The sequence below is a fragment of the Saccopteryx bilineata genome, chromosome 2 (assembly GCF_036850765.1).
Source record: "Saccopteryx bilineata isolate mSacBil1 chromosome 2, mSacBil1_pri_phased_curated, whole genome shotgun sequence".
In the NCBI taxonomy this organism is placed as follows: domain Eukaryota; kingdom Metazoa; phylum Chordata; class Mammalia; order Chiroptera; family Emballonuridae; genus Saccopteryx; species Saccopteryx bilineata.
This window is the reverse complement of record NC_089491.1, coordinates 140364452-140385648: the sequence shown is the minus strand read 5'-3', so window position 1 is coordinate 140385648 and position 21197 is coordinate 140364452. Positions and strand designations below refer to the sequence as shown.

General features: G+C 42.6%; 1 protein-coding gene across 6 annotated transcripts in view; it reads right to left on the bottom strand.

Annotated features, from left to right (window-relative positions):
- BICD1 (BICD cargo adaptor 1) overlaps positions 1-20707 on the bottom strand; it is a 232934-nt gene extending 212227 nt beyond the window's left edge. For all 6 annotated transcript variants that reach the window (XM_066258080.1, XM_066258074.1, XM_066258079.1 and 3 more), the window contains exon 1: positions 20023-20707. In XM_066258080.1, the coding sequence (XP_066114177.1) occupies positions 20023-20235 (213 nt within the window). In that variant the 5' untranslated portion in view covers positions 20236-20707. The remainder of the gene's footprint in view (positions 1-20022) is intronic.
- Between the last annotated feature and the right edge of the window lie 490 nt (positions 20708-21197).

The window sequence follows — 21197 nt, the reverse complement described above, 5'->3', positions numbered from 1 at the left end:
GATCGCTTCTCAGTTGTTAGATTCTCCCCCACCCCATCACCTAACACTGGAGCCTCCTACCTTGGCTCGCTCCTGGCACAGTCTGCACAGTCTGCAAGGAACTGCCAGAGTGGTCTTTTTAAAACACTTATCAGATCACATCACTCTACTGACTTCCGTTATGCTTATCCAGACTCCTTATCAGGGTTCAAGGACCGAGTCACTGTCTACGTCTCATCTTCCTCTTGAATATCCCCCCATCTCCCCCATTCCAGCTTTCAGGGGTTCCTGGTTGAGGGTAACATTACCCCTTAGGGGGAGAAGAAGTGTTCGGAATGTGTGGTTTTTGTTGTTTTTCTTTTTAGTTTTCTTTTCAATTGAGATGTAATTGACATATAACATTATATTCGTTTTAGGTGTAGGACATAATGATTTGATATATGTATGTATTGTGGAATGATCACTGTAGTTAGTTTAGTTAACATCCATCATGGCACATGATTGCAGAATTTGTTTTTCTTGTGATGAATTTTTTTTTTAAAGAATTCTCCACATTTATTTATTTATTTATTTTATTCATTTTAGAGGGGAGAGGGAGAGACAGAGAGAGAGAGAGAGAAGGGGGGAGGAGCTGGAAGCATCAAATCCCATATGTGCCTTGACCAGGCAAGCCCAGGGTTTCGAACCGGCGACCTCAGCATTTCCAGGTCGACACTTTATCCACTGCACCACCACAGGTCAGGCTTTTTTTTTTTTTTTTTTTTTTAAAGCTGGAAACGGGGAGAGACAGTCAGACAGACTCCCGCATGGCCCGACCGGGATCCACCCGGCACGCCCACCAGGGGCGATGCTCTGCCCACCAGGGGGCGATGCTCTGCCCCACCGGGGGGGGGGGGGGGGGTCGCTCTGCGGTGACCAGAGCCACTCTAGCACCTGGGGCAGAGGCCAAGGAGCCATCCCCAGCGCCCGGGCCATTGGCCATCTTTGCTCCAATGGAGCCTTGGCTGCGGGAGGGGAAGAGAGAGACAGAGAGGAAGGAGGGGGGGAGGAAGGAGGGGGGGAGGGGTGGAGAAGCAAATAGGCGCTTCTCCTATGTGCCCTGGCCGGGAATCGAACCCGGGTCCCCCGCACGCCAGGCCGACGCTCTACCACTGAGCCAACCGGCCAGGGCCGATGAGAACTTTTAATATCTACTCTTTAAGCAACTTTCAAATAAACAATACTGATTGTTAACTATAGTCAGCATGCTGCACGCTGAGAGTGTTTTGTTATCAGAAAACTTAAAAGAGCAGGACACCATTGGCATTTAGTGGGTGGGGCCAAGGATGTAAACATCCTTCAAGGGACCCTCAGGTCCATCAACACAGTTCCACCTTGCAAAGGATCACTGCCCCCAATACCAGTAAGAACCCCAACATCTGCACAAACACCAGGCTAATTAGCACCTCCAGGTCTTCCTGTTTGCTGTTCCTTTCAACCCAGGACTCTGAAATCCTTTACCAGTTCTTCTTTCTCACCACTTGGGATGACCCTCATTTCTAAAATAGCCTCCCCACTAGCATTCCTGCCAGGCCTTATGCTCCTTTATGTACATTTTAGCACACATTACTATGCAGAATTATTATTTTAGTATGTCAACCCCTGCGAGCAAGAACTTTGTACCCCCAGGGCCCAGAAATGCCTGGGCATTGCGGGTGTTTAATGGGGTGACATTGAAAAATCAGGGTACATATGTTCAGAGAAAACATCTCTAGGTTATTTTGACATTTGATTATGCTGCATTCCCATCACCGGAAGTCAAATTGTCTTCCTTCAACTTCTGTCTGGTTTTCTTTGTGCCCCTCCCCTCCCCAACTCCCCCCCCTCCGCCCACAACCACCACACTCTTGTCCATGTCTTTGAGTCTCATTTTTATGTCCCATCTATGTATGAATTCATATAGTTCTTAGTTTTTTCTAATTTACTTATTTCGCTCAGTATAATGTTATCAAGGTCCATTCATGTTGTTGTAAATGATCCGATGTCATCATTTCTTATGGCTGAGTAGTATTCCATAGTATATATGTACCAAAGTTTTTTAATCCACTCGTCCACTGACGGACACTTGGGCTGTTTCCAGATCTTTACTATTGTGAACAATGCTGCCATAAAGATGGGGGTGCATTTCTTCTTTTGAATCAGTGCTATGGTGTTCTTGGGGTATATTCCTAAAAGTGGGATAGCTGGATCAAAAGGCAGTTCAATTTTTAATTTTTTGAGGAATCTCCATACTGTTTTCCACAGTGGCTGCACCAGTCTGCATTCCCACCAGCAGTGCAGGAGGGTTCCCTTTTCTCCACATCCTCACCAGCACTTATTCTGTATTGTTTTGTTGATGAGCGCCATTCTGACTGATGTGAGGGGATATCTCATTGTGGTTTTAATTTGCATTTCTCTAATGATTAGTGATGTTGAGCATTTTTTAATATGCCTATTGGCCATCTGAGATATACAGTGCCATTTAACTTCATCATTTCTAGTGAAAGCGACTAAGGTTTTGCCTCCCTAGAGCTGCCTTTGGGGATATTAATTTTAACCTGGTCATTAAGAAACAAAAGATTCGGAGAGAGCCTTTGACCTCCCCACCCCTCCTTTCCTGCCTGAGAGAGTCAGAGGAAAAGACCTCTTCCAGGAAGGAAATTTCAGGATTTTGGTGGCCTAATTTGAAGATGATGAATAAGAGGGCAACTGTCATGTATTTACCTGCTGAGCACCTGCTGTGCTCAATTGTTTCTGGGTTGCCCAGCAAAAATTTACATACCATGAAGTTCCTCTCTTCCTCAACTACTTGTAAGTTGCCTACTTCCTTTGAAAGCTCAGGCCAAAAACACTCTTCCTTTCTTCTTTTTCCAAAAATGACATATAGACCCAATTTTACCTCACTGCCTTTCATTTTCATGCTTGAGGAATTCCCCATGCACATGTATTAATTTGATTTTTCTCCTATTGGTGTATCTGATCATTTGAGTAGTAGCCCTGCTAAAGAACTTAAAAGGTAGAAGGAATAGCATTTTTTTCCTGTGTCAAATTTTCCGTTTTGCAGTGAATTCTCAAAGAGTTGTTTTTACATTCCAGGACTTTTATATTTCAAACAGCACAGAGAGGTTGCATAAATTTAAAATGTCCCAAGTCTCCACCTATATCTTTCATAGGAGGGGAAAGAGGGTTTCTTATAAGTACAATATATTTGTAAACCTAAGAGCAAATGTGTAACTTCCTCTGGCTAATATGGTCAGTAGAGCAATGGTAGGGCCGCTCCTGGGGCAACAATAAGCACATATGGTGATGGCGGTCCCTTTATTCTGGGAGGAGCAACTCCCGAAACCACCAGAATAACAAGCACCGCCTTTTGTCAAAATGCTCATACATATATTTTCAAAAACAAGACGAGTTAAAATAATGAAACAAATTTTTTAATCACACTTTGAGACTGTTAAATTAAAAGTTCAAACTAGGTCTAAGAAATGGGTTAAAGAAGAAGTGGTAAGTGGGGATATATAGAAGTACAGCTAGATTTTAAATACTATTTTAGTTAAATGTACAGAAGCATTATTTAAGCACATACAAGTCCATTCAGATATGTTTAAAAGTCCTGACCAGTGGCTCAGGTGGTTGGAGTATCCATGGGATATGCCAAAGTTGCAAGTTGGATCCCTAGTCAGGGCACATTCGAGAATCAAGCAGTGGGCCCCGATAGACAGCTGGGTCAGTTAGAGCATCGCTGATTAGAGCATCGTCAGGAAGCACAGAGGCTGCCAGTTCAATCCACCCCCCCACGCCCCCACCCCCATCAGGGCAGATACAGAAATGGTCCATGTTCCGGTTTCACTCTCTCTTCCTCTCCTTTTAAAATCAATAAAATAAACATTTAAAGGGGAAAAAAAAGGAATCAAGTAGCAGATGCACAAATGGCTGGAACAACAAATCGATGTTTCTGTCTCTTTCTCCCTCTCTCTCTAAAATCAATTTAACAAAAAAGATTTGTTAAAAGAAGAATGAGTACAATTTGATTCTTTTTATGTTCCAGACATATATGATTTATGCTTACATAGGGTGTAGATTAGATAGTCAATGCTAAAAAGTACTTTTCTTTGACAAGTAGAATTTGGGGACTGGTATAATTAACTATGGTTTGTATGAGATTGTTGGGCCCAAGCATGGTATACATTTTATGTCTTGATACAGATCACAGTCTCAAAGCTCATACGAATTCACACTCCCACAAACCTGAATGAGAATGCTACATTTCAACAAACTTTACAACAATGCATATTATCAGTATTTAAGATTTTTGTAAATTGATTTGTTTTTTAAAAATTGGAAACTAATTACAGTTTGCATTCACTGACTACTAAGACTGAGCATTTTAAAAATGTTTATTGATTATCTACACAGCCTCTTCATTTGGTCCTAGTTACCGTCTTTGTCTTTTTCCTACTGTATTACTGTTGTTTTCAGTTGACTTATAGGAGCTTTGGTGCCCTGTCAAGCACAGTCAATGCATTATTATTTTAATGTTATTACAGCAATGCCTCAGTTTTCGTTGACTTCAGTTATCGTCACTTTTGGTTTTCATCAATTTTTTCTGCGAAAAATTTGTCTCGGTTTTCTTGGTTGCCTCGAATTTTGTCAGCGTGCCCACGTGTTTTGCGAAAACAAAGGGCGGCCCACGCGTTCTCCTGCTGAGTGTGGTGGTGTTTCTCTTTGTGTGAACATGACCCTGCATGTCTAGCCAAACAATTCCATTGCTTTCCAATGTTCTTGTGCTTTTTTTATTGATTGCAAGTGCTAATACTATATAATACATGTAAGTGATTACTGTGTATTCAGTATTTGGTGTAATGTGTTTATTTTGCGTTTTTCAGTTTCAAAATGTATGTAATGCACATAAGATAAAATTATACATCTGCTCAAATCTCATTGGCCCTGTTAAGTGTTTCCCTTGCTAATAAATTAACCCTTTCCTTTTAGCTCCATCATGGGACCAAAGAAAGTTTCCATTTATTATTTACATTAGTCTGTTACATTCATTTTATACTAATTACTTATTGTTTTTAGTATTAAACACTCCATTTATTCTCTATAAAATGTGTTTGGTATGTATTTTTGAATGTCTAAAACGAATTAATTGGATTTACATTGATTCATATGGAAATAACTGCCTTGGTTTTCATCGGCTTTGGATTCCATCAATTGTTTTCGGATAGGTTATCAACAAAAACCGAGGTATCACTGTATTAATTATCATTATTACCATCACATCCATCATTTATCAGGTGCTTACTCTGTATCAAGGACTATATTAATTGCTTTACATAAATTTTTCTTAAAACACCCATAGTTACAATCTTTATCCATTTACAAAAAAATGAGGTGCATAGAGTTCAAGTACTAGCCTTAGATCACATAGCTACTTACTAAACAGATTGAAATACCGTGCATTCTGACTCAAAAGTCTATACTCTTTCAAATAAAATAAAACATTGTAATCACATTTATTCATGTCTGTTGCCTCCAACAGTAAATAAGTAACTTTAAAAAAAAAGACTCTGTCAATCATTTCTTGGCCTTCTGGCTAAGATCAAGTGTATAAATAAAGACTATGTCTTCTTCATTTTTGGATACCCAGCATAAAGCTTGGTATATCATTGATGCTCTATAAATATTCAATACATAAATGAAAGAATGAGTGAATGACCAGCATTGATTCTAGTCCCTTGTGAACTAAAACCGTAACCATAACCGTAACAGTGAACCGTAGCACAATGTTGAGACTGTCCCTATGTCACCTCAGACTGACTCTTATGGTCCAGAAAAAGGAACAGGGAGTGGATGAAAGTGAGGTAAAGATTCAGGTACAAGAAACCAGGCATGTCAGCACAGTTCCTTTCACTAACTGGTTTAATTAGTCAAAACGGTTATTGTAAAAAACAAGTAGTCGATTCCAAACTCTTTTCAAAATAGCTGGCTATCTTAATAACCTTGTCTTTTTTCCTAGCCCAAATCAATGCAATACCATCAACATCTGTTAAAATCCTGTTATTGGAGACAGGTAGGGGCTAAAGGTAGGGGTGAAGATTGGGGAGATAGGGTAAAAGAATTTATAACGTATCTCAAGAGCTACCAAGTTAACTTAAACTCCTTTTCCCTTAGGAGGTTACAGTCTTGCTTAAATGTATATACAGGTTATCTCAATGGGGGGAAAAGTGCAGAACACTGTGACTCCTTTGCTCAAAAGCCTCCAAAAGTTTCCCACCTTGCTCAGAGCAAAAGCCAAAGTTCTGGTGACAACTAGAAGCTGCTCCATCATTTGACACCCCTTCCTCTCTGCCCTCATTTCCCATTCACCCCCTCACTGAATCCTCTCCAGCCCCACAGCCTCGTTTCAGTCCCACTCAAGGAAGCATCGGCTGACTACTACTGAAAATAGCCACCTTTCCCCGCGCCACAGGCCATCTCCCTCCTCCCAGCTCATCTTCCTCTCTACAGTGTAGGACCATCTAACATTCTAGTTTGCTTATTCAATCTGTTTATTGTCTCTCTTCCTCACCAACCCCTGCCAAGTCCCCCACCCATGCAGAATGTGAGCCTCATGAGCATGGAGATTTCTGTCCGGCTTGTTCTCTGCTGTGTCCTCAGTATCCAGACCTGTGCCTAACACACCGGAGGCGCTAAATGTATCCTAGTGAAGGAAAGAATGAATGAATCATTATGTAGCTTTATGTTCACAGTATTCACTCTAGTGTCCACCTTTTAAATTTCTAGTCACACTGGTATCACAAATAAAAGTGCAACTTAAAATATATTTCACTTGGAATTGATCAACGATGACCAAAATCTCAGTGGTCTAGAGTTCTTTCTGTTGCCTTTCCTGACATGTCTTACTGTGACCATTGTCTAAAAATGTAATTGTAGGTTTGAAGCTCTGGTCTAAATTTTAGCAAATGGTAGCTCATACTATCCCAAACACTTCAATGTGACTTGCAAAGGCAAATTATTTATTTCATTAAATGAAAAAAAAGCACTAAAATTTGATTGGAAAAAACTAGAGTGATTATGATACAGGACCGAGAACTCTTTTAATAAAAGGTTCTAGTTCTAAATTATTAAAATATTAACAAAAAGGGAACCTTCTCATTGTGTAGAACCAGATCATTAAACCATAGTTAATTCTGAATTGCTAACACTAATTAAGAATCTATCAATTAAAAAAAATCATCTAGGCCCTGGTCAGTCGGCTCAGTGGTAGAGCATTGGCCCAGCATGTGGATGTCTTGGGTTCAATTCCCAGTCAGGGCACACAGGAGAAGCGACCATCTGCTTCTCCCCCCACCCCCAACCATGGCTTAATTGGCTTGAGCAAATCATCCCAGGTGCTGAAGATGGCTCTGTGGAGCCTCTGCCTCAGGTGCTAAAAATAGCTTGGTTGTAAGCCACCCCAGATAGGCAGAGAATTGGCCCCAAACAAGGGTTGCTGGGAAGATCCCTGTTAAGGAACATGTGGGAGTCTGTCTCTCTCCCTTCCTCTCACTTGGAAAAGAAGAAGAAAATATATCAATCCAAAGAGTGAAAAGGTCTTTACAAATGGTTTTCAAAATTCAAAAGGTATTTATAATTGGTTTTCAAATACATACATTATGGCCCTGGCCAGTTGGCTCAGTGGTAGAGCATTGACCCAGCTTGTGGAAGTCTTGGGTTCGATTCCCAGCCAGGTCACACAGGAGAAACACTCATCTGCTTCTCCATCCTTCCCCCTCTCCTTTCTCTCAATCTCTCTCTTCCTCTCCCACAGCCAAGGCTCCATTGGAGCAAAGTTGGCCCTGACGCTGAGAATTGCTGCATGGCCTTTGCCTCAGGCACTAGAATGGCTCCAGCTGCAATGGAGCAACACCCCAGATAGGCAGAGCATCGCCCCCGGGTGAGCATGCCGGGTGGATCCCGGTCGGGCGCATGAGGGAGTCTGTCTCTCTGCCTCCCCACTTCTCACTTCAGAAAAATACAAAAAATAAATAAATAACCTCAAATACATACATTATATTATTGCCTTTTTTCCTTCTAATTATTGCTTTTCCTTCCTAATTATATTTTCTGGAGGTTTTGTGCTTAAAGGCTCTGTGCACAAACCAGCATTAGCAGAAAGAAAGCCAAATTGTGAATTAAAGGGGCTGGAAATGGCCAAAGAGATAATCTGCAAGATTACAGTATCTTCAGCTAAACAAAAGAAGTCATGTACAAGACTAAACCCACCCAGTCTCCATCTAGTCACCTCACACCAAGGTCAACTTCGAAAAACCTCCTAAAACCATCTAGATATGGCGATCAGTGATGGTTATCAAGAAGGCACACCCACAGTATAATATAAACCTCTTTCAGTTTCAAAAATTGATGGCTAAGGGCTCTTCAGCAGTGGCATTTGATTCCACATTAGTCTGCAGTAAGCAAGAGAAAAACAAAGACCCATCATTCTGAACCTTCTATTACAGACCCACGCCAACTGCAACAAAACATTCTTAAGGAAATTGCTATTGTTATTGTGAACTTCCCGTAAATGTAAACAGGTTTCTTATTCTCGGTTCCAAATTTAAAGATAAAAACATATCCGTTAAATATTACATTTTACAGTAGTGCTTTTTCTCCATAAAATGTTTGAAAATAGTAAGCATGTATAACCAAAACAACAATGGGAAATAATCCCAGAAGTTCAAGATCAATCCATTGAAGCAATTCCTTTTTAGTATTCTAATTCTAAACTTGTAAAGCTAGCATAAACAACTGCAAATGAAACAGGAAAACAAAACAGACACAACAGCCCTGGCTGGGTGGCTCAGTGGGTTAGAGCATCATCTGGATATGCCAAGGTTGCAGTTTCGATCCCAGGTCAGGGCACATACAGGAATTAACCAATGAACGCGAACATAAGTGGAACAACAAATCAGTGTTTCTCCTCTCTCTCCCCCTTTCCCTCTTTCTAAAGTCAATAAATAAAATTTTTAAAAGATAAACAGAAAAAAGGAGACATATAACTTTAAAAAAAAACTTTAAACAACCCTAAAGATGAAATAAACACAGATAATTTAACATACATCTTAACAGCTTAATGCAATTTTTGATGATATTTGTTAATTTTCTGAAAGGCATTACAGAGTCTTCTGAGACTGTGCAATTTATGCTTACATATTAGCTTATAACTTCTCAGCTTTTCTTACCAAACACTTCTATCGCTGCGGAGTTACTGACTCCTACAGTTGCCCACGTCCAGGAGAGACAGTCTCCGCCCTGGCTGCACCTATGAGGGGAGAGGGCTTAATATACTGAAGCCCCAGCTCCATCCCCAGTGACTCTGACTCTGATTGAACTGCCACAGACTAGGGCACAGGCAGCAGTAGTTTTATAAATTACCCAGGTGATCCTAATAAGTAGTCTGTATTGAAAGCCACTGGTCTGCTCCACCCATTCCAGAAGAAGCCCTAAGGGTGTATGGAGGCTCCACTCAAACGTTTCCAGTGTTGAGACACAAAACCTTATTCAAAAACTCCAAAGTCAATTACTATGTTATAGATGGTCATTTCTCAAATATAAATGGTTACTTTTACAGGGCATGATGACCCATCATTATCCTAACAACTATAGAGCTCTGAGATCTTTGCACTGTTCCTCTTCCTAAAAATTACTTCCTCCTATCTCCACAGGGCTGGCTCCTCTCAACATTTGAGTCCAAGCTCAAATGTCACCTACAGGGAGAGGTACATTCTGACTATGCCTTCCCCAGCCTGTCCCAATCTCTTCACCAGGGAATTCTCACTTCACAAGAGTGTGAGTGCTTGCTGACTGCTGGGCAAACAAGTGTGTTAGGTTTGCTGGCTTGTACTTTGCCTGATCAGTGCATGAGCACGGGGCAGCACCACGTGGGAACAGTCTATATAAGGCTGCAAGTGCTTGCCCTCAGGGTGGCAGATTGTAGATTGTGGATTGCTGCAGCCATTGGGAGGGGCCATGTTTTGCTATTGTTTGCCCAAGGGGTTTTCACCCCAGCCTGTTTCCTCATCAGTCCTGGGGAGAGAGAAGCGGCTTTTCCTGCCTGCCTGCTCGTCCACCATTGCAAGACTCTAATAAATTGAATGGCCCACCATCCTCCAGCTCCACAGTTCCTTTACCGTCGGCCCGAATCCAACGTGAACTTGCCTGGCCCTGGCCATCAGCCTTACACTGACCGTCCCCCTGGTCTAAATGTAAGCTCTTTCACACAGCTCCATCTTGTCTGTCTTGTTCAATAATTATATCTCCAACAAATGGCATAGTACCAAACATAGTAACTACTAAACACAAACTTTTGAATGAATAAATGAAACAGAACAAGAAGTAATGGTGTGGGGAAGCAGCTGTTAGGCTGGCTCGCTGGCTTACCGGCTTCAAGCACTTTGCCTGATTGTTGTGTAAGTGCAGCGCCGTGTGTGTGTGTGTGTGTGTGTGTGTGTGTGTGTGTGTCCTATATGAGGCTATGGGTGCTTGCACTCAGGGGGTCTGCAGATGGTGGATTGCCTGCCTGCCACTGTGAGGGGCCATTTTGCTGTTTCTTTGCCTGAGAAGCAGTTTTCCCAGCCTGTGTGTTCAGCAGCCATTGGGAGAAACTATTAAACAGAAATGGTCCAACACTTTCTGGTTCCACAGTTCCTCTACCATCTGCCCAAATCCAATGTAGACCTCCTTGGCCTTGGCCATGGGCATTACAAATGGGCAATCTACAACAAAAAGGAAAATTCAGACTGATGTATAATGTAAAGAACTAATGATACAGATTATAAAAGGACTATGTGTAAATGACAAAGTACATGATCACGGGTGGCACGAGTATGAAAACAAAGGTTCTGCTACAGATCGGGTGCTGGAAGAGCAGAATGGGAAACCCCACCATTGGTGAGGGTTATGGTCTAGTCCAGAGTCCTGCACTAGAGAAGGTACGTTAGTGGAATAAATAACCATCAATAAATGGATGTATGAGAAGGTCGAGGTAGCCTGGAGACCGCTCCACAACCCAGGGGGTTGTGAGAGGGGGAGACAGAAAAGAAGTGAAGCCCATTCAGTCCAGGTTGGCACCTCTAAAGGCCACCCCCCAGGAGGGGATGGCAAGTGGGTGCTGGATGGGCCTGGGGGGCCATTTGTAGATGGAAGGTAAACAACGGGAGTTGGGGGAGAATGGGTTTGCAGTTTCCTGGTATGAAAATGTTACCTTCCTCAAATAAGAGATGTCTCTGAGAATAAACATTCATCTTTTGGAAGCATAAAAAAAGAAAAACTCCACAGGCGGTAAACCCTGCTGCCCAATGCAACCACATAACTTAAAAATGTATAGTTTCGCCTGACCAGGTGGTAAAACAGTGGATAGAGCATGGACTGGGATGCGGAGGACCCAGGTTCGAGACCCCGAGGTCACCAGCTTGAGCTCAGGCTCATCTGGTTTGAGCAAAGCTCACCAGCTTAGACCCAAGGTCACTGGCTTGAGCAAGGGGTTACCTGGTCTGCTGAAGGCCCATGGTCAAGGCACATATGAGAAAGCAATCAATGAACAACTAAGGTGTCACAACAAAAAACTGATGATTGATGCTTCTCATCTCTCTCCGTTCCTGTCTGTCCTTGTCTATCCCTCTCTCTGATTCTCTGTCCCTGTAAAAAATAAATAAAAAGAAAAGAAAAATGTATAGTCTCACTGAATTTGCCAACAGTTACAGATGTAGTCATCTGAAATTTTTATATTATGCATCCGTTTTCTTCTGAAAAACATCAAATGAAACATAAATCAAAATGAGGATAAATTTCTTCTACACTTTGAAAACATTATAAATGTTTAGAAACATTCTAAATGTCCCTAAATACTATGAAACGCTAAACACGAAAACAAAATTTTAACCATGTTAGAAAATCTGTGATTTTGGTGGTAGGGATGGGACTATAAAAAGCAGAGACATATGGAAATACTTGGAACACCCAGAATAAGGTAAAAAATACTGAGACTAGGAGGGGCACCTAGCATAAACCAAGCATTAACCCTCCAAGCCAGTTTTCCCCACAAGTGACTGGCTAGAATCTCCTTTAACTTTTTTGGTGACAGGGAACTCATGACTTCCTAACGAGGACTGCCTCATTCCATTCTTAGAAAGCTATACCTGTTAGTTCTTCATTTTGATCCAAAATCTGGCTCCCCCCAGGGCCCACTGAGCTTTGTTCTGCTTTCTGAAGCCAAGTATAAAAATGTCAATGAAAACAAACTCAATGGATCAGTGCCCTAACTGCATAGGCCTGATTAGAGAGGTAAAGTGAATCCAGAAGGAAGAGATCGGGCCTGTGTTCAAAGGGGAAAAGAACAATCAGTTTTTAGGAAAAAACAAAACTGTGGAGGGCTAGAGTACAAGTGTGAAAGCAGGTGTCACTTCCTGGCTGAAGCTGGGTGACCAAAGTGGAAATGGACAGGAGAAAAAATACAGAAAACAGCTGATGCATGTCCCTGAAGCCGGGGTGAAAACTACTGCAATTAGGCAAAAGTAATCTGTACTTTGTAAAAAAAAAAAAAAAAAAAAGTAGAATAAATCTGAAAAGGACAGGTAGATAAATAAGGAGACTACATTACTTTAAAACAGCATCACAAAAGTTCAGAGCTGATAAAAATCATAGAGATTATCTAGGAAGAACACTTCTGTGAAACATTTCCCTGTCTTGTACCCTCTTCTCCCCAACACCTGCATAACATGCTGATCTGAGATGCCAAATAAGATCCTCACCAGCTATCTCAAAACTCAAACTCAACTATCTCAGCGCTAAGATGGGATGATGTCACAAGCCCCAACTGCCTGAATCATCCTGGCTGCTTGCCAAAACCCAGTATGGACGGGATGTGGCTACAATGCAGGACCGGTTCTTGCCGGCCATGGAAACCAGCCATCTATTATGCTGATACACATAGTTCCTCCGGCCAACAAGACTAGGGCTGCTAACTTACCCAGAAAACATTCAGCGACACTTTCCCTTTTCCTTGGTATTATCACATGGGACAAATTCCATCCGTTTCTTCTAAACACGCCTACACTGGTTTTCTCTGTCTCCACCCAAGCTATGGTCAGGGCAGAACCTGGGCCCTACCTGCACGCCCCCACCTCCACCTGCACACACTGAAGCTCTCTGGTTTTGTTCCCTAATCAGCCCCACTTTCTTCACACTTTAAACATTAGTGCCTTAAAAATACAGTCCTGTCCTAGATATAACTGCATTTTAAAAGTATATACTAATAAATGAAAAATGCCAGATCACAGAGTAATATGTATGGCACAATCCCACTTTAATAAAACAAAGAAACAAGAACAACGACCCTGCATATGAATTCACATGTTTAAAGGTACTTAAAACACGTACAAGAGAATACTGACTGCACTTACCAAAGTGTGAGCAATGCAGACAGATTTGGGAGGAGAGGAAGGGGAATCTGTTAATGTATATAATTTTATCTAAGGTTGCTGACATAAACTGTCATAATTATACAACTGTAATTTTTATTTATTTTATTTTATTTATTCATTTTTAGAGAGGAGAGAGATAGAGGAGAGAGAGACAGAGAGAGAGAAGGGGGGAGGAGCTGGAAGCATCAACTCCCATATGTGCCTTGACCAGGCAGGCCCAGGGTTTCAAACCGGCGACCTCAGCATTTCCAGGTCGACGCTTTATCCACTGCGCCACCACAGGTCAGGCTATAACTGTAATTTTTAAAGAGCAACTAAACTCCTATGACAAAAAACTCCTTCAAGTACGGGTAAGTGAAGGGTGTATGGTAGCTCCCGGCCCCTCTAACCAGAAAGGTCAGCAAGGGCTAGTTAAAGTCCTCACTGTGCCAACCCAGCTTCTTTGTTCCTTGATTATTACTCTGCACATCTCCTAACTCAGAATCTAATCTGAATTGGTGAAAATGAGTTAAATTTTTCATATATTCCATACTCTGGAAATTAGGTTTGGGCAACCAATTATACAGATCATTCATTTGTTTATGGAGAGTTGAGTATTTTAATTCCTCATGCAACTTATGCCTCCCCTAAAAGAAAATATGAATTAAAAGGAATTACATATCTTGGCCATCAACTTTATTCTCTAAAAGTACTCCAGGCCATTGGACCTTCCTTTGTGAATGTATATCCACCTTCTATCCATCCTGAGACTCTCAACTCTCCTCTTTTCCTCATTTTCCATTTCCAGTTACATTCAACGTTGAGTTTCACGCTACACCTCCAGGTTTATTCCCTCCTCACTACCCCAGCTGCCCTGGCCCAGCTCCAATCCATCCTCTGGGACCAACATCAGGACCTTCTAAACCAGGGGTCTCAAACTCGCGGCCCGCCGAACAATTTTGTGCGGCCCGCAGACTAATCCACGAAGTTCAAAATATTTTGGATAAAATTAAGTAAGCCCGTGGATTAGTCTGCGGGCCGCACAAAATTGTTCGGCGGGCCGCGAGTTTGAGACCCCTGTAAAACTGCACTGTAACTAAGAGGTTTCACCCTCTCAGATAGTACGGTACAGTGACAAGAAGGTGGGCTTCTTCCCAAACCAGGTTTTCACCACTTAGCTTTGCAGTCTTGAGAAGAATCCTTAACCTCTCTAAGACCTAGGAACTTTCTTTCCTCTTCTGTATAATTCAAGTAATATCTACCTTGTAAAAGGTTTTTATTTATTTTTTGTTTTTGTGACAGAGAGAGAGATAGAGAGAGGGACAGATAGGGACAGACAGACAGGAAGGGAGAGAGATGAGAAGCATCAATTCTTCGTTGTGGCTCCTTAGTTGTTCACTGATTGCTTTCTCATTTGTGCTTTGACTGGGGGCTGCAGCAGACCGAGTGACCCCTTGCTCGAGCCAGTGACCTTGGGCTCAAGCTGGTAAGCTATGCTCAAACCAGATGAGCTGACACTCCAGCTGGTGAGCTCAGGGTTTCGAACCTGGGTCCTCCGTGTCCCAGTTCTACGCTCCATCCACTGCACCACCGCCTGGTCAGGCTACCTTGTAAAGGGTTTTATAAGAATTAGAGATAAGACATGCAAAGTGCCTAAATGGAGCTTTGTACATAGTCCAATGCTTTATTTTCTTATCTGTAAAAATGGGCAGTAAGCCTCTCAGTTGCTTTGAAGATTAAATGAGATAAGACATAAGGCACCAGTTACTAAGTGTTTCCTTTCACTTTCTGTTAATGGTTCCCCATTCTCAGGACTAAATGTGGCCACTGCCCCGTTCCCACTTCACCTCCTGCCACCTGACTTCACATGCCTCCTTTCCTAACGTGATAAATTACTTAACAGTAAGACTATGCATCTCCTTGTGTCCCCTCCTCTCCTTCGAAGCCATATTTATAGGTAGAACCTCATGTGTGAGGGAGTTCTTTACTATCTGAATATTTCAACAGGCAAGTAAGTATCATATTTTCAGCTTAGAAAACAATATCCATAAAGAGCAAGCATATTTCATGTACACATGAAATTGACAAAATCTTAACCACAGCTGCTGCACATGCTCACGCAAACATTGTGCATGCGAATAGACTATAACGTTGCTAAGTGGTATGTGAAAAACAACTTTGCAGAGATGAAGTGTTGAATTAAAAGAAAAAGAAGTGATGATGCAAGGTAAAGCAACTGGGTCAGAAAAAAAGAAATGGGATTGAAAGTGCTTATGTTTCTTTGTTGAGGTTGTTTACAGCTTCTCGAGGCCTATGTTTATACAGTTTAGATGTTTTCATTTGATAACATATGGGATAATAAACATTTCTTTAAAAACAATAAAAAATACTTAGGTAAATAAATTAAGTATTAACTTTCTCTGTTTATTCATAGATTGGGGGGAAACCATTTTGGGTTTTTTTTTAACCTCCTTATGATTTCATTAGAATTTAAACACATAAAATAATTTAACAATCTTTCTAAGCATATGAGGGGGGCAAAATTAGTTCTTTAAAGATGAAGCCAGGCCCTGGCCGGTTGGCTCAGCGGTAGAGCATCGGCCTGGCGTGCGGGGGACCCAGGTTCGATTGCCGGCCAGGGCACATAGGAGAAGCACCCATTTGCTTCTCCACCCCCGCCCCCTCCTTCCTCTCTGTCTCTCTCTTCCCCTCCCGCAGCCAAGGCTCCATTGGAGCAAAGATGGCCCGGGTGCTGGGGATGGCTCCTTGGCCTCTGCCCCAGGCGCTAGAGTGGCTCTGGTCGGGGCAGAGCGATGCCCCGGAGGGGCAGAGCATCGCCCCCTGGTGGGCAGAGCTTCGCCCCTGGTGGGCGTGCCGGGTGGATCCCGGTCGGGCGCATGCGGGAGTCTGTCTGTCTCTCCCCTTTTCCAGCTTCAGGAAAAAAAAAAAAAAAAAAGATGAAGCCAGGTAATTAAATGGCTTTCATCACATCCCTAATTTGACAATCTCTCAAAGTAAAATATTTCTTTCTTGAATGATTTCATTATGGTCCTGAGAAAGAACATAAAATTGGCTCCAGGACACACTGTTCAATGCCCAGAAAGTGCTTTCAGCAGGTGGTGTCTATCCCTGGTATCAGGGTTGGGAAAAGGCACAAGAAAATGAGTTGAAGAGTCTTAGTCCATAGTCGGCTGTAACCCAGCTGCCAAACTTTTCTCAAGTTGTCATGCGAATATGTTTTCTAAAATGCTACCAGAAATGCTGAATCATTCCTCTCTTAGGGGCTCTTTTTCAACTTTGCAACATTTAAGTTTCCAACTATATTTTTAAGTTTTAAAAAAATTCTAAAGTTAAATTCTACAGGTTTTTATTTTTTAAATGCACGTATATTTTTATTTTCAAAGTATGTTAGAATCATGACTCTTCCTCTAATACTATTCTGGCCTGAGGACAGAGTGTTGATTTACACACATCCCAAACATAAAATCAGCCAGGACATAATTGGGCATGGGTGCCCCTCACGTCATCGAAAAGCAAGCATTACTTGTGAAATCAAACCACAGTCCAGTATTCTAGTCAACATGTTGCTTTGTCCAGCTGCTCAAGTATATAAAAAGGAGAACATGGTGATGCGAGGAGTCACCCTTTCTTCAGATCTTTCATATTTTTCTTTGAAGTGTGTCCTTTTGGGCGTAGAATTACAGCAGTCATGTAGGCACAAGGCAGAGCCCTAAATATCAGGCAGGATAAAAAGCAATCCAGACTAAGACATGACTAAAAAAATTAATGACTTCATCATCTTGATTTTGTGCATCTTCAGGCAACACTGCTCACTTGCATTACTGTCACAGCAGGACATAGCCCAGGAAGGAGGGCAAATACATTGCTGGGTGCTGACGCTCAAAAACAAAGTGGCCTGTAAAGACTGAGCCATGTTCCTACACTGCAAATGACTAATGTTCAACTTGGGACTTGAGTAGAGTATTTTCTGTTGACATTCCTATAAACTGGGCCAATTATTTTTAAGTGAATCTTATTTGTTAAAAGAGCCTAGAAAGAAGCCAAAGATTTATTTTATACTTGGCTTTATAGACATACATCATTTGCTATATACACGTGAAAATGAACAAAATTTCCTTTTGAAAATCAGGACACTCACAAAGCATGTTTTCCAGAAGTGAGTTCTATGTGCTATCATCATTGAAATACCTTAGTTTGCACAATTATTTTAGATTTACTTTTTAAACAGGGAATATTATTGAAACTGACTTAGCTCATTTAAATAAAACTACCAACTAAAGTACATCACATTAAAATATAAAAATAATAGGTTTCACTATCAAATAATCAAGTGTACTGATTATTTTATTGCCCTAAAATATGTTTTTGTAGAACTGTATAAACCAGTCATTGGGAACCTATAAATGAATTAGATTTACGCTAAATGCAACTCAAAATACGTATGTAAACAAGTATCATTTGGTAAAAATCCTCCTGATAAATTCTTATCCACTTCCTGCTATATAAAACAAAATATGCCTCAACATTTTAACAGAAAATTGGTAATTGCTTTATTCTGTATTAAGAAACCAGTGTTACACTATTCCTACAAAACACTGTTTTATCATTTATCCCACTATTGCTGAAGAAATACAGGTAGTTTTTTCATACTAGTCACTTTCTACTTTTCTTCGTCTTTCTCTGACATTTACCAATGTTGACTAGTGAATGCTTCATAAAAGTATCTTCTTACAGTATTAATTTATTCTTTCATAAAATATTTATTGCACACTCACACTATGCTAGGTTTGTGCTAAAGACTTTGGAAGCAAAGTAAAGACAGATTCCTTGCCTAAGAGCTCATGGTCTAATAAAGGCTAAAGACAATTGAATTAAGGTTTACTATGCATGGTCAGTACAATGACACAGGGAAATAAAACCCTACAAGCATTTTCAAATCAAGCCGGAAGCAGGTAATAGTTATCCTCCTTTTCACTAAGTCAAGTCTACCTCCTTTCCTTACCAAGGAGGCGATGGCTTAACACTGCCTGATTCGCACTTCCTTCTCTTGGCCAAGAGAAGATGACAGGTGTAGACAGCATCAAAACATCTCTGAGAATTACAATCACCATCCTGTTTCTTGACTTCACAAGGTTTAGCATCACTGAATTTAAACATATCAACCTAGGACCTAATCTAAATTGGAAAATACCAGTAAGTCCAGCTGCTGTTAAGAACTGACATGTACATGGTAAGAGAAACATGAACTAGAAATTTACATACAGCCTGATACACAAATATCAGATTTCTACGTAGAATTTTTACCATATATTTATTTTTGGCATTTAGGCATCAGAATAAAAATAAGAAGTACCTTAAAGTATAAATGCTTGCCATATTATGTACCAAATTAGAAGGCAAGTTGTTAAACTGTAACAACGTGAAACAAGATGCCCCCCCAAAATAACTGTCTGAATACTTGTAAGAAAAACATTTTAGACATTATATATAAAACTAGAATTAACATGTAAAATGCCACTATGCCCCTAAAAATAAAGACTTACCACATAGAAAGGCAGTGTGTACATTTAAATTTATAACCAGTTACCTGCTACCCATAGTGCCTCTGGAATGGGATAAAACAGACTGAGTCCCTTCAACAATATGTATATTCTGGTGAATGTTGATATGAAATCAAAACATTTATTAGTTTCTTCTTCCAATACATTACCCAGTCTTTAAAAGAAGCCAAATACCAAAAAAGACTAGAGGACAAGTGTCCATTTGTGATATTCTAGTTTTGTAAATACAGTCATTTCAAACAGAAGAGCCCCATTTGAAGTGCACGTCTACCCATATAATTGATGTACATCATTCTTCAGACCGTTTGTAGGGGAGGTTGAATTTTCCCTGGTCAGGGTGACCTTACAAGACTTGTGCACGGCCCAGCCTGCCTTGCTCAGGTGAAATCGAGGCAGCGGAATCACCCAGCAGGGTTGTTTTTCTGCCACAGCCCGAGAACAAGAATAAGTAAATCCAAGGATAATGAAGATTGACTAGCCTTTGTCAAATGGGATTGGCGGGGAGTTCTAACAGTTCCCTCTCTCATCAAGGGGTGGTTACATTCAGTAGAAGGCTGAGGTGTCATAGATTCTACATCCTGAAATTGTGGGGCCTCGACACAAATCTACCTACATATCGCCTTTTGTGAATTATGAGATTGTCACTGAAACCTGGGTTAGCAATAACAGCAGTTTTGTGAAGTTTGATTATACATTCCAACCCAGCTGAATGTCGCCTTAGAGTGCTGAGACTTGAAGACTCTTACGGATCTCCCTCCCCCACAGCCACTGCCTCCCAAATTCCAGTTTATGCATTCATTTCCTGGGCAATTTTTCTCTTGTGAGGAAAACAATGGGTTCTTTCAATCTTCTCTTATCAACAAAGGGCTCTAAAATGAAGTAACAATCCTTTCAAAAGCATCCTTTCCGACTTCTTGACAAATGATGAGCGGGCGTTGGGGTGGGGGTGGAGGTGGGGATGGGGGGGGCGAGGAGGAGAGAGGTGACAGGCAACTCACCTCTTTTAGCTGCTCTAGCTCCTGTTTGAGGCTGTCGTACTCTGCCTCCAGCTCGTCATACTGCTGCTTGAGGGTCAGCTTCTCTTCCAGGACCACCAGCCCGTACTCAGCAGCCTGGATCTTCTCGTGGGTTGTCTCTGTGAGCTCCTTGCTCAGCCTCTCTATCTCAGTCTTATAATGGTCCACAGTCTGCAATACCTCTTCTGCGGCCATAGTCCCGGTAGATGGAGGCAGGAGAGGGTCACAGGGTGGGGGAGATGGCTGCAAAGCAGGCGGGATAAGGGGAGGGAAGGGGGGAAATGGTAAAGAAAAGTGTGGCTGGATGAACGAGCAGAGCAATGTCCCGACTGCACCTCTTGCAGCAGCTACACCACCCGAGAAACTGACGTGAAACGCAACATGGAGAAAACAGGGGAGAGGCTCAGGGGTGAGGCAGCCGCTGGCGCCGCCTGTGTCCTCTGGGCCGGCCGGTGCGTGCGGTCAGCGGCCGTGCGGCATGGCCCTGGCTGCGGCGGCCGGGTCGCGAGGGGCTCGGGATTCTGCTTATTCAGAGGGGCCCGGCCGCCATGTCTCCCGGGCAGCGTCACTGCAGTCTCCCCGGACCCCGCGCTCCGGCTCGCGTGTCGCTCGCTCGCTCCACCTGCTCCCTCTGGCAGTGCTGCAGCCGGTGCGGAATGATGCAGTCTCGGCCCGCTCCCTCCCCTCGCGCCTGGTCGGGGCTCGGAGCAGGGGGCGGGGAGGCGGGTGGAGTCTGCGCGGGGTGGGGGGGAGGCGGGAGGGGTCAGACCGAAACATCCCGAGGCGCGTCCCGCCGGGCGCGCAGGGCCGCCGCGCCGCCGACTGCACCGGGGGGCGCGTGGGACGGAGGCCGAGGAGCCGGAGGAGGAAGGACGCCCAGGAAGGGAGCCTCCGCCCTAGCCCGCCCGCCCGGCCCGGCCCGGCCCGCTCGCCGCGGCGGGGGTTCCTCCTAGGGTTTTTTGCTCGGGTGGACGTCAAAGCCCCCGACAGTGGCATGGGCGCCCCTGTCTCGCTGCTACGGGAACCCCGGCTCTGTAAACTGCCTGAACTAGGCGCGATCCCCGAAGAAAAGAAAACTGTAACTAATGCACTCAGGGCTTGTGCATCCTTCTCGCCCTCTGGGCTCCCAGAGTTCTTCCAGGCTTCGGGTATCCTAA